A 14,100-nucleotide genomic window follows, 5' to 3' on the forward strand; every position below is an offset into this window, starting at 1 on the left:
AGCTGCAAAGGGGGACCAACTCCATATTAAAGCCTATGGATTTAGAAAGGGATGTCATAAAAGCATCCTGTGGGTGTAATGTGTAGGTGAGTAGGTGTCCCAATACTTTTGTCCATATAGTGTATGTTTGGAGTGCACTGTAACGTAATTTCTGCCACGACCTGTTATGATGTAGTACCAGTATATATGACTGCAAGATGTCGCTCATGTTGCACAGCGTGAGATCCATATCTCAGGCCATAATGTGTGACTCGAGAAACACGCAAACATGCTCCAACTTATTTTACAGGAATCGGGACGCAAAGGCCAGAAAACACTGATCTGTGTAAAAGTGTAAATGAAAATAATAGTCTAGAATATTTCACTCATTTGTTGATTTTGATTTTGTGCATACTGGGGAAACAGGTTAGCCCTTCCCCTCTTTAGGTGTGACTGGAATGACAGGTGTTTGTAGGTGGAGGATTTTTTAATACAGAAACTTCCTGATTTCACTTTTGAGTCCAGCTCATCCTCTAACCTGAAATGGCGTCAAGTAAGGGTAAGCATCCAGTTACTATACGAATCCAAATTAAAATAGGTATAGGTCATAATTTAGTATATACAGCTTGAATTCATATTTAACTGGAATCCCAGGTTACTAATTCACCTCTTTAAATGTGTTTAATTGATATAGAAAGTTAGAGAAGCCACAGGCCATGTTCACAGAGTAAACCCTTGTTCTTCTGTAGGCCGGCTGAGACACATATCTAAACTGTCTGACTGTACTGTACATTACTGATTGTAATCTAGTCTGACTATTGAGCTAAAAAGGAAAAGACAGATGCAAGTACAGTCAAAGTTTGTGTCACTTCTGAAAGTTAAAATGGCGTTAGTGTGTAGTGAACACTTTAACCCTTTCTAACACAAACTATTTAATGCACTTCAACAGTTATTCTTATTGATTAGCACTTCAGTACAACTGATTAAACAATAGTCATAAATAGAATTTATACAGCAAAAAAAAAATTGGACACCCCCAGTCAAATTATGTGTTTTGTTGATTTTCCAAGTGAAAATATGTTAACACATCCTCTACAGAGAACACACTCAACTATATTTTTCTGCAAATTTTAGCCAAATGTATTGGAAAAAGTGCTATATATAAAATATGCTTTTGCACAAGTCACATTTTATTTATTACTATTCAGCAAATAAACAGTAATTGTGTATTAAATGTGCAGTAAATAAAAATAGAATGCAATGATACGCAAATCATGTGAAACATATTTTTTAAGGAAAATACTACAAAGACAACATATCAAATGTTGAAACTGAGAAATGTTATTGTTTTTTGAAAAATATATGCCCTTTTTGAATTTCATGCCAACAACACGTTCCAAAAAAGTTGGGACGGGGGCAAGTTTACCACTGTGTTTTTACCTCTTCTTTTAACAACACTCTGTAAGCGTTTGGGAACTGAGAAGACACTGCTGTAGTTTTGAAAGTGAAATGTTTTCTTGTAATTGTTTGATACAGGATTTCAGCTGCACAACATTTCGGGGTCTCCTTTGTCATATTTTTCATTTCATAATGCACCAAATGTTTTCAGTAGGTGACAGGTCTGGACTGCAGGCAGGCCAGTTTAGCACCAGGACTCTTTTAATACAGAGCAATGCTGTTGTAATACATGCAGAATGTGGTTTGACACTGTTTTGCTGAAATAAGTAAGGCCTTTCCTGAAAAAGATGTATCTGGATGGCAGCATATGTTGCCAAAACTTTTATATATCATTCAGCATTAATGGTGCCATCACAGATGTGCACATCACCCATGTCATGTGCATTAATGCCCCCTTATACCATCATGAATACTGGCCTTTGAACTGTGCACTGATAACAAGCTGAGTGGTCTTTAGCTCGGTGGACACAGTGTCCATAATTTCCAAAAAGAATTTCAAATATTGATTAGTTGGACCACAGGACACTTTTCCACTTCACCTCAGTCTATTTTAAATGAGCTCAGGCCCAGAGAAGGTGGCAGCATTTCTGGATCTTGTTTTTATGTGGTGTCTTCTTTGCTTTATAGAGTTTTAACTTGCATTTGTGGATGCAGTGACAAACTGTTTTCACAGACAGTAGTTTTTAGAAGTGTTCCTGAGCCCATGCAGTGATTTCCACTAGAGAATCATGTCTGTTTTTAATGCAGTGCTGCCTGAGGGCCCAAAGATCACAGCCAGCAAATACTGTTTTTTGGTCTTGTCTCTTACGTACAGAGATTTCTTTTCTATCTTTTAATGTTATTATGTACCGTAGATGATGAAAAGCAAAAAGTTATTTGCTATTTTATGTTGAGAAATGTGATTTTTTGCACTATTTTATCGTGCAGTCTTTCACAAAGTGGTGAGCCCCTCATCATCTTTACTTCTGAAAGACTCAACCTCTCTGGGATGCTTTTTTATGCCTAATCATGTTACTGACCTGTTGCCAACCAACCACCAGGTGTCTTTTTAGTATTACACAACTTTACCAGCCTTTTGTTGCCCCTGTCCCAACTTTTTGGGAACGTGTTGCTGGCATCAAATTCAAAATAAAATTTCTCAGTTTCAACATTAGATTTGTTGTCTTTGTATTATTTTCAATGAAATATAGGGTTTAAATGATTTGCACATCATTGCATTTTGTTTTTAATTACATTTTTCACAGCATCCCAACTTTTTTTAAAAATGGGGTTGTACATACAACATTATACAAGTTTCCACACTCAGATTGGTTGAGAGATGTTCAAAATAAGTATCATTCCACTCAGCACTGGCTGTAACCACTCATTTTACGCGACAGCTAATTTTTTACTGTAAGAATGGTTTGTCGGTAAAAAAAGTTACTTTTTTCATATGGTAACAAGTAAATTTACTAATTAAAAATACTTTGAACGAACCATTGTTTCAATCAAAATATTTAAGTCGAATAAAACAAGATAAATTACTTGCTACCACATGAAGTATTTTTTAGAAGCGGCCGGCCTATCAAAGGTCTTCCAAGAGCCTAAGATAATATTTGACCTGCGATCCATTTGGTCTGGTTCTGAAGGAGAGAGTGAGTGCAGGACTACATCAAATTCTGAACCTGTCAATACAAAAACTAAACTTGAGAGCCTATGTGTAACGCAAAACGGGTACTATAATTTGTGGCAGAAGGATTTGGTGATTTTAAATGACATTTCGTACAATCTGGGCTTATTTGTTTTACTTTGTTACTTTGCAGAACTGTTGTTTAAAAGCAGTTAGAATACTGGAGGTTATGTGTTATTTTGAATGACATCACAGATCTAATGCAGTGCAAATTAATTTGGGTGTCTTGGTGTAAAACAGTTGCGAAACAAAAATTTGGACATCTTTTACTAATACTATTGATCTTTTTGAACACAAGGAACTTGGAAGTATAAGGAAGTATAAGTTTAATGTTGGATGATTTACAATTTCACATTTTGGGGTTGGAATGTTGGAATGTTTGTATACTTATTCAGATAGATATTGTGCATACATGCATTATACAACATAACATTAGCACAGCAGAAAATAATGTGTAACTTATGTTTGTGGCACAGATCCATCACAGTCTCAGAGCAGGAGAAGTCTAAGCCCACCTCCTGAAAGTAAGTTACATTGCATTCATATTCTCTGGAATTGAGACTACACTGCAGTGAAAATGTATTTGCCCCCTTCCTGAATTCTATTTTTGCATATTTGTTACATGTAATTATTTCAGATCTTCAAAGAAAATTTTATATTTATATTTAAGGCAAAGACAACACGAATAAACACAAAATAGTGTTTCAGCGATTATTTCATTTATTCAAGGAAAAACACATTACTCAACACCAGCCGGCCCTGTGTGAACAAATAATTGCCCCATTAATTATTCAGTTAACCAAATCTTGTTGATAATTAGCATCAAATAAACTAGACCCACCCAGGCTTGATTACTACCAGCACTGCTGAATCTAAACATCACTGAAATAAAACCTTTCCAGCAATGTGAAGCTGACTAACAGTGTTTAACAAGCTGTACAGTATACCATGATTAAAAGAAACTGGACAAAATGGTATTCATGGGGGAGCAGCAAGGTGGAAACCACTGCTAATCAAGAGGAACATGAAGTCTCATCTCACTTTTGCCAAAAAAGGCCCCGAGAACTGTTGAGTCGAAAGTGGAAGACAGTGATCCCATTTCATCTGGCATAAGGGTAACACACCATTTCACAATTAGAACATCATACAACCGAGAAACATGGCTGTGGTATGGGAATGCTTTGCTGCCTCAGGGCCTGAAAGACTTGCCATAACTGATGCAACTGTGAATTCTGCGCTCTACCAGAAAATCCTGCAGGTCCAGTCATCAGTTTGTGATTTGAAGCTTAAACACAGTTGGCTTATGCAGCAAGACAATTAGCTGAAGCACAAGAGCATGTTCACCTCTGAATGATTCAATAAAAACAAATGAAGGTTATGGAGTGGCCTAGTCAAAGTCCTGAATTGAACCCTTTTGAATAGGCAGTTCATGCTCAAAGGCCCTCTAATGTGGCTGAATTAAAGCAATTCTTCAAATGAAGAGCATGTTCTATGTTTCCTCATGTTCTCCTTGTCTAATATTACATTTGGTATCAGAATCCAAAACCATTTAGGGTGAAATACTTTTTCATGGCACTGTATATATTAATAAAATTCTTGCCTCACCCAACTCTGGTTAAATTTCTAAATTTCTGGTTAATCTCATTCTATTCATTATACGGATTTGTGTTCAGACATTACCAATGCTGAATTATATCAAGCCCTGAAGGACCTTTATTTTTATTAAGGATCTTGCATCTGTGTGCCCCACCAGCCCAACACCTGAAAGAGTCATGGGAAAAGGGCCTTTAGTTGAAATCTTTGAAGGCACATGGGCTGAAGCTCTCCTGGGTTTTCAGTCAAGTTCCACAAAATTACATCGTTATTTAGTGCAAAGTGATATACAGACTACATTGTCCTCAAAGAAAGCTACACTGTATATATCCACAAACTTACAGATCCAGGATCTTAATAAATAATCTCAAAGCATTACAGCAAAGAAACTAGCTAACTGAATGAAGTCAGCAGAACACTACAAATGGAGGAACTCAGAGATGAAATTGCTGGAAAACAATAGTTTCTTTACCTTACATATTTGTACAACAGCCTGGGTTCCGCAAACTGAGGCAGGTAGGAGTCACACTCATTAAACATGGAAAGAAGTTGGTATGACACAGTCAGAGTTATTCCTGGCCTAAGTAGTGTGGTGAGTTGTGGTCCAGGGTTTATTTTTTTGTCTTAATTTAAGCTCTGACAGGTCAGGATAAGATTTTTCACAAATTCGTATTATAGGAGAAAATCTTACCTTAATTTAAGAATCTCATCTCATCTCACAGCAGCTTATCTCAGGTTAGGAAATCTTAACCAACTTACTCGATTGAAGTCGACAATCAACTGTCGTGTCTGTTGCCTAGCAACCGACACTACTCGCACAGCTGAAACGTAAACACGTAATCAAGTTAGTTAGCCAGACAGCTAACATTAGCTACCATTGCTGAGGTAAAAAAGGTCTAAATAAAACTAAAGCGCGATAAACTGAGTTAATAATATTGTTTCAGCGCTTCGTGCTGTTTTTCAGTCGCTGCTCCACAGTCTCAGTTTCATTTCCCAGTCGCTTTTAGCCGAGCGTGCTAACGATACCCCTCCTAATAAAAAGACACACGTTCAGCACTGTCTCCTCATTATTCACCACCAGCACTGTAATATTGTAACTAACGAGCTTTAATCAACATTAACACACGAAAGTAATAAGAGGAGACAGTGGAGATCAAGTCTGCAGTGTCCGGGGCTTTAAAACGCTGTTTAAAAAAAACCTCACAAGTCAAAGCACCGTTTTCAGTGTAGATTAATGTAGCGTCATTATGTTAATCATAGTGAACTGTGCTGCCAATCACTGCATACAACAATAGAAACAGATGATCAAAACATAAGACGCTCTGGTGTTTATCTTAAAGTTAAGAAAATATTTAGGATATTTTGGCAACTTAGGATGTTTCTGTAATACAGTTTTCTTATCTGGAAATAAGATTATCTCTGTATCTATGTACCTACCTACCTATCTGACTGCCAGAACTAAGAGGGTTGAAATGGGTATAAATGGATGAGTACATGTTTGTCTTGTTAAGTGGATTAACATACTTTAAATATCATATCAGTACCTTATCATAGAAAATAAATTTCCCCTTTTTGAAGTTTGAAGCAATATGTAAACATTGTTAAAGTTTCAAAACTTTCCAGAGATCAGAGATCATTTACATATATCGGTCTTAAAGATATCGTAACAAAAACAGCCTGTTCAATTTAAGGGGTAAAGTTTAAAGTTGGAAATTGGTCATGTAAAAATGACGTAAATTTTTTAAATATATTAAATAAGACAAATATCATAAGTGGACATCGGGGAAGAAAATATACATGCAAAAAAAATGTTGAATACGGGCCCTTTGGGGAAAAAATGTTCTATGAACATAAATTGCATGTTTGAAAAAATAACCTTAGACAAGTTTTTTCATGAAGTGAATGAATCATGAATTGGTTGCATACAAACATTGATACTGATAGAAAAAGAAATTAGAGAAAACTAATAATGAGACTGAACCATGGCATGTTATAATAAGCAAGAAGAGTAATATATTTTTAATTTATATATTTTTCAATTTCATAATGCAGTAAGGATTATGCTGCTGGGGAAGACCAGCCAGGAAAACAGAAGCGTGGAAAACTTCATCCTGAGAAGAGTCATGTTTGATGCTGAAGCTCCTCCTTGTTCACTAGAGCAGCACAGTGAGGGAGCCAGAGAAAAAATGGAAGAAAGAGACATCATACTCATCAACACAACTCACCTGTTTGATACTGGACTCTCTGATGAGGAGCTGAGTGAGAGAGTGAAACAGTGCATGTCTCTTTGTGATCCTGGACCTCACATTATAATGCTGGTCATACAGCCAGAAGACTTCACTGAGGCAGACAGAAACCAACTGAATAACATCTTCAGATATTTATCTGATGATGCCCTTAAATACACCATGGTACTGACAACAAAGTTAGGCAGCAGTGTAAATCCAGATGAACAGAGCGTCTCTGATAAGATTATAGAATGTATTAAGTGGCATTTTGACTTAAGAAGTGAAAGCAGTCCTTCTGCTCTTGTGGAGATGATGGAGAAGATGATTGAAGAGAATGGAGAGAATCATGTTAAGTGGGAGGATTTTGTGATGGCTCCAATAGAACAACAGCAGCAGCAACAAACAGCAACGCAGAAACCTGAACAAATGGTGGGCAAAAATATTCTACAAAAAGAGAGCAGACAGAGGGAAACATGTAAGCGCAATTTTATGAAATGATTTTAAATTCACCAAATTATCCAAAACAATTACAATAAACAAGATATTAGAATTTTACCAGTGTTATAGTGTGTGATAATCAGACTGCAACACTCATGATAACAGTGGTTTTGGTCACTGACATTAATATTCCAAAAACAGCAGAAAGATCTTGGAATCCATTCTCTCGTTTTGGAAGACAACATGACAGTAAGGGTGAGTTCTAGTCAATTATATAAGTTAAATGTTTCTCAACTCATTTATAAGATTATGAATTAATCAAGTTAAATGTTTTTATTACAAGTATTGAATTATTTATATCCTCATTTTTTTTTTACATCTTATTTACATCTTAACGTGATTCATGTTTTGCTGTGACTTATTTTCATGTACCTCTTTAGTGTAAATTTCTAAACCTTTTGTTTCTCTTCAGTGCCTCAGAGGTTGAACTTGGTGTTGTGTGGCAGGGATGGAGCACTGAAGGCCTCAGTATCAGATCTCATTCTGGGCCCAAATAAGCGCAGACCAGAGCCCAGCTCAGAGTGCGTGAGGAGAGATGGAGCGGTGTCTAGACGCTCGATCACCCTGGTGGAGATGCCGGCTCTCTACAACACACCTCACTCAGAGGAGGAAGTGATGCGAGAGGCTCTCCGCTGTTTCTCTCTGTGTGATCCAGGAGTCCATGCGTTCCTCCTCATCATTCCAGTTGGTCCCCTCACTGATGAAGACAAAGGAGAAATGGAGAAGATCCAGAACATTTTCAGCTCCAGTGTCAACAATCATTTAATAGTTCTCTTTACAGAGCAGCAGCCTGACAGTACAGCTGAAAAAGATTTTATAGAACACAACACCGACATAAAGAACTTTCTTGCCATGTGTAAACGTAAACATATATTAGTAGAAACAAAAACAGGAAAAAACAAGCAACAACAAACAACTGGAAAACTGTTGGATGAAATTGAGAAAAAGACAGAAATACAGCCATATTCTCTTTACATGTACGTAAAAGCTCAAGAGAAGAGAGTTAGGTGTGAACTACAGGAAAAACTGAGCGAAAAAGAGAAAGAAATCCAGGAGTTAAAGAGGAAGCTCCAGCCAGAAGGTAAGCACTTTGAGTTTTTCAGATCAACCCTTAAAGTAAGAGAACAATAGATTTAATACATTTTAATAAATCATATGACTTTTAAAGCCCTGTTTTTGTACCAAGTCTTAGAAAGTACTGTGCAAAAAATCAGAGACCACATTTACATGCATTTAAATTCCAGTCAAAAAGGTCCATTAAGTACAAGTTGGTGACAATGAGAATAAACAAACTACACTGTACATTAAAAACTAAACTTTTGTGTATCAAGCTAAATGTTAGTCGCCAGTAGCAGACACATGCCTGCTCTGCTGACAGCAGTAAGGCTTTTGGATCAATAGTGTCCCAACTTTATGTAATTCAAAAAATGTTATTTGAAGCTGTCATTTCCCAGCTGCTGAGCCAGCACTTTGTTTTCATGTGTATCTTTGGTGTAGTACTATTTTATCAAATGCCTACTACCACACACCACAAAACAGAAAGCAGACTCTCTGGAGACAAGCAGAAGTCTGGTTTGAAGGACAGTAAAGATATGCATGCCTTTAACCTTAAGTTCTACAGGTATCTGATTTAGCCACACTTGGATGGGAGCTTTGAGCACAACAGCACACCATGTCAAAAGGCATGTATTATAACCAAATGGTTTCAGAATCAAGATAAAGTGTTTATTGCTTCAGTGGACTTTACAGTCCCCAAATCCTATTGAGCATGCATCCGCACAATGAAGTCTGCAGCATCTGCACAATGCAGTCATTTCTACATGTCGCCACATACCTGCACAACACATCCAGCATTGTGTAGAATCCATGCCCAGGCGTTCTGAAGGCCAAAGGAAGCACATCTTGGTACTAAATTTGCGCACCAGATGAACTAGCAACTCAGTAAATGTGTGAATCACAAATCAAATTGGATTTTGGTTTCAGTTTGATGACTTCACTGAGATAAAATATTAACTGGGTATAAATGCAACTATTAACTAGTTACTAGATATAGTTTAACTAGCTACTAGTCAGTTAATGTTAACACATTTCCCATTTTTGAAATAAAAAATAAAGCCTGTCTTGCTGTGTGTCAGAGTTTTAGCACTCAGCATGAATCCAGGATGAAAGAAAATTAATTAAAAACATTAAAAACATGGCCACCGTTTGGTAATCGTATATGTTTACTCACTAATAAGCAATAAAATGAACCATCATCAAAATTTGAACATTTTCAGCTCACAGACACTCTAGATTAGCAATTTCTCATAAGATATCAGAGGTGACACTTCAAGATCTGTACAAGCAAAAAATTACCAAATTTTGCAGGCACTAGGTAAATTTTTGATAAAAAATTAGCCAAATTCATAATCAAAATTCTGTTAGCATTTACTAGCCCAATAAAACCATATCTGGGTAGCCCAGCATCTCCTGAAAATAAGACATGGCATATGTGACTATCATTCAAATACTTTATAATTGTTATTGACCAAAATAGCAAAAGATTACACAGAATTGCCCCAGAGTTCTAAGAATTAGACACTAGACAACTTGTGTATAGACTACCAGAGGGTGAATCAAATTTCCAAGATGCTTTTCTTATTCCTTAGTTAAAGGATTGCATAGATCATATTGGTAGAGCTCAGTGTCAGTGTCATTCCACTGTCTGTGACTCCTGATTCGTTATATGTTCTCAAGGATCTTCCTTTTGGCATAAAGAATGCATCAGCAACCCCTCAAAGGCTGATGAATCAGATGATGGTTATTTGGTGGTTATTTGCATTGATGATGTGGTCATCCACACTGACCTTAAGCAAGAACAGATACATCATTTACAGCAGTTGCTCAAAAGTTACAGCAAACCGGATTTGCAGTCAGTTTGAAGTGTAAAGTCGGTAGTGGTCATTCATTTGGGTCCCCAGGTTGGGCGAGGGAAGGTAACACTGAAATTTGCTAAGATTTAAGCCATTATAGACAAGACCAGTACCAAAATCTTACAGACAGCTGATATGGGTGTTGGGCATGTGTGGATTCTACAGGCAGTTTGTTCCACATTTAGCTGCTGTGGCAGCACCTTTGACAAACCTTCCGAAGAAAGGGGTTAAGTTCACCTGGACTAATGCAAAGGTTTTGTTACTTTGGTAATGTTACGAAAATTTTGCTTAGTTATTTGCCACTAAAGATTTTATTTTAGAAGTAATCTGTATTGTGTATAAGCAGAAAAGAAGAGAGTTGTTAGTAGAGTATAGTAGTGTGACAAATTAGATAGATAGAAGGGAGAGAAATGTTAGGATTCTGAGATTGGACTGCAGGCGAATCTCTTTGGACTGTTGGTTGTTCAGTGGTTTAAAACTACATTTAGACACACGTCTCACAAACTACAACACAGAGTCTCGAATACAGTCAGGACCAGGGAAAATCAATTACACTGGAGACATATGTGTATGCGAGACTGAGAGGTATCAGCAAATATCAAACAAAACTGTAAAAATCTTAATTTTATAAGACAAAATTGTGATTATTGAGTTGATCTTACCAAAATAATGTGTAACTTGTACTAATGTCATTTTCAGGTGAAGATAAAGATGAACCACAGGTTTCCAGCTCCTTAAGGGTGGTACTGATTGGAAAAACAGGAAGTGGAAAGAGTGCGACAGGAAACACCATCCTTGGAAGAGATGAATTTAAAAGTGAAATGAGTATGGGTTCTGTGACAAAGGTTTGCCAGAAAGGAGTTGGTGATGTTGAGGGAAGGTCAGTCGCTGTTGTTGACACTCCAGGCCTCTTTGACACCAAACTATCAAATGAAGACGTACAGCAAGAAATTGTGAAGTGCTTCTCACTGTTAGCACCCGGACCCCACGCTTTCCTCATTGTGCTGAGTTTGGGAAGATTCACCAAAGAAGAATTAGAGACTTTAGAGCTGATAAAAATGACATTTGGTCCAAAGGCTGCTATGTTTAGCATAGTGCTGTTCACCAGAGGAGATAAGCTGGGAAATAAGTCAATAGAACAAGTCATTGAGGAAAGTAACATTGAACAAATCAACAAGCTGCTCAGAGACTGTGGAAACAGATATATAGTATTTAACAACAAAGAAAAAGAAAACCGCACCCAAGTTTCTGAACTTTTAGGACAGATAGAAATGATTATAAACTCAAACACATCAAGTCAGCACTTCACAAACAGCATGTTTGAAGAGGCGGAAATGTCCATCAAAAAGAGAATTGAAGAAATTCTGAGAGAGAAAGAGCGAGAGATCGAGGCTGAAAAGGAGAAACTGAAAAACAAATACAGTGAAGAAATGGAAGAGATGAAGAAAAGACGAGAGAAAGAAAAACAAAAGGCTGATGAAGAAAAGCGCCAAATGGAGAGGAAGTTCAGAGAAAAGATGGAAACCCTCAAACAAGAGTTTGAAGAAAAAAATGAACAAGAGAAGAAGAAACAGGAGATGGAGAACAAGATGAGGTTAGAAGAAGAAAAGATACAAACAAGGAAATGGCAAAACAGAATTAATGAGTTAGAAAAAGAGAACCAAAAGCAGAGAGCGGAATTTGAAAAACAGTTAAGAGACAGAGAGGAGGAGGATAAAAAGAGAGAAGAGAGATACAAACAAGACAAAGAAATTCTCATGAATCAACAGAAGCATGCCATGGAGGAGCTGAGAAAGAGACAGGAGGAAGAGCGTAAAAGGAGAGATCTGGAAGAGGACAAAAGGAGACAAGAGGAAGAGAACGAGAGGCACAATTGGGAGAGGAAAATAAAAGAGGCTGAACATGAGAAAAAAGAGATACAAGAGGACCTAAAGCGTAGACAGAGGGAATGGGAAGGAGAAAAGAGAAGAGAGATGAAAAGACGAGAGGAAGAGGACCGGCTAAGAAAACAGAGACATGCAGAAGAGCTAAGAGCAAAAGAAGAAGAACAAGACAGACTGAGAGAGGAATTTGAAAAGAAGACGGAAGGAGAACGACGTCAGAGAGAGGAGGAGAAACAACGTTGGAGGGAAGCAGAGAGAAAAGAGAGTGAGAGAAAAGAGAGAGAGTACGAGGAAAAGAAACATGCAATGGAAGCACAAATGAAAGAGCAGTATGAGCAGCTGGAGAAAATGAGAACGGAAGAGTGGGAGAGAAGAAGTCGTGAGGACGATGAAAGAAGAAAAGAAGAGACGCGAAGAGTGCAGAAACTTAAAAAGGAGATAGAGAGAGAATGTCGAGAGGAGATTAAGAGGAGAGAGAGAGAAAACACAGCAAGAAGAGAGAGAGAGGAGAAGGAATGTGAGGAAATGAAAAAGAACTATGATCAGAAAATGGAAGAGATGAAAAATAAATATGAAGATGAAGCCAGAAAGCAGGCTGAGCAGTTAAACGAGTTCAATGATGAAAAAGAAAAACACTTCCACGAGCTGATTAAAGAGTATCAGAAACAGTATGAAGTTCTGAAGAATCTGTTTAAAAGCACCAAGGCTGAAAATACTGAGGAAATTAAGAAACTACGAGAAGAACTTAAAAGGTCATGGTGGTCAAGGTGTGTCACTCAGTGAGACTTGCTGTAAAACATGATTATGATAAATGATGATACTTCTTAAAAGGCAGTAAACTGTTTGTAAAATTCTTTCCACTATTTTTATATTTCATCTGTACTTTGGCTGTGTCTGAGTCTGAGTAAGATGATTTAATGTCACTAATGTTGTCAATGTTTTAATGGTGCTAAGCTTGCTGTTTAGTTTAAATAGCATTTTAGCTCATTTAGGGTTATCAGCACTATGGGTATGTGTGTATCTCCGCATTGTATGATCACAGTCCTTTAGTAAAGAAGCAATGGATTTATTGTAAATGTTGCCCGTGTTTTACTCAAACACACTTTTATAATACTCAACTCCACAATCAGTGCCTTCTGAACTATTACTTCAGGTGTGTCAAACGCAGGGCCTTCCAGGCCACAGCCCTGCAGTGATACTCTGAATTCACTTCATGATGGCAGGAGCTTAATTTGGTTTATCATCTTCTTTGTATCTAGGTCTCTCATCCAAACTGTTGAGTCATTTTAACTATGTAAAAATATACACAGATCAGGCATAACATTATGACCATTTCTACGCTCATTGTTTATTTTATCAGCTCCGCTTACTATATAGGTGCACTTTGTAGTTCTACAATTACAGACTGTAGTCCATCTGTTTCTCTGCATACTTTGTTAGCCCCCCATTTACCCTGTTCTTCAGTGGTCAGAACCCCCATGGACCCTCACAGAGCAGGTACTATTTGGGTGGTGGATCATTCTCTGCAGTAACACTGATGTGGTGGTGGTGTGTTAGTGTGTGTTGTGCTGGTACGAGTGGATCAGACACACCAGTGCTGCTGGAGTTTACAAAGTTGTGGCTATAATAAGGTGTGGGTATTATCTTGTACCCACACCTTACTATATTATGACCACGATATCTTTTTACTTATTTGGGATGTCATCAGCAGGGCTCTGTATGTACCTGTAATCTGATTACTGTCTGTTTTCTGTAACTGTACCGGATTACAGTCACAGTTTTTGTATCCTAATAACGCCGTTACATGTATTCTGTTACTACCCAACCCTGGTCAGGACATCCAAAGCTCGTGAAAATTCCTAGTATTAACTGGCGAAGAG

The 14,100-nt window shown here is 37.5% G+C and overlaps 1 protein-coding gene across 1 annotated transcript; it reads left to right on the forward strand.

The window, feature by feature from the left end:
* The first annotated feature begins 6,759 nt into the window (after positions 1-6,759).
* LOC118800346 (inner centromere protein A-like) lies at positions 6,760-13,416 on the forward strand. The gene is made up of 4 exons (XM_036560545.1): positions 6,760-6,958; positions 7,838-8,506; positions 11,037-12,637; positions 13,351-13,416. The coding sequence occupies exons 1-4, from the start codon at positions 6,760-6,762 to the stop codon at positions 13,414-13,416; spliced, it is 2,535 nt and encodes an 844-aa protein (XP_036416438.1).
* The last annotated feature ends 684 nt before the right edge of the window (positions 13,417-14,100 follow it).

This window comes from Colossoma macropomum, unplaced genomic scaffold (assembly GCF_904425465.1).
Source record: "Colossoma macropomum unplaced genomic scaffold, Colossoma_macropomum, whole genome shotgun sequence".
In the NCBI taxonomy this organism is placed as follows: domain Eukaryota; kingdom Metazoa; phylum Chordata; class Actinopteri; order Characiformes; family Serrasalmidae; genus Colossoma; species Colossoma macropomum.

Excerpts from the sequence above, each read along its gene's own strand:
- LOC118800346 (XM_036560545.1), top strand. The coding sequence starts at position 6,760 with ATGCTGCTGGGGAAGACCAGCCAGGAAAACAGAAGCGTGGAAAACTTC. Across the intron at positions 6,959-7,837 it reads ACTCTCTGATGAGGAGCTGA|TGCCTCAGAGGTTGAACTTG; the intron begins GTGAGAGAGTGA and ends GTTTCTCTTCAG. Across the intron at positions 8,507-11,036 it reads GAGGAAGCTCCAGCCAGAAG|GTGAAGATAAAGATGAACCA; the intron begins GTAAGCACTTTG and ends TGTCATTTTCAG.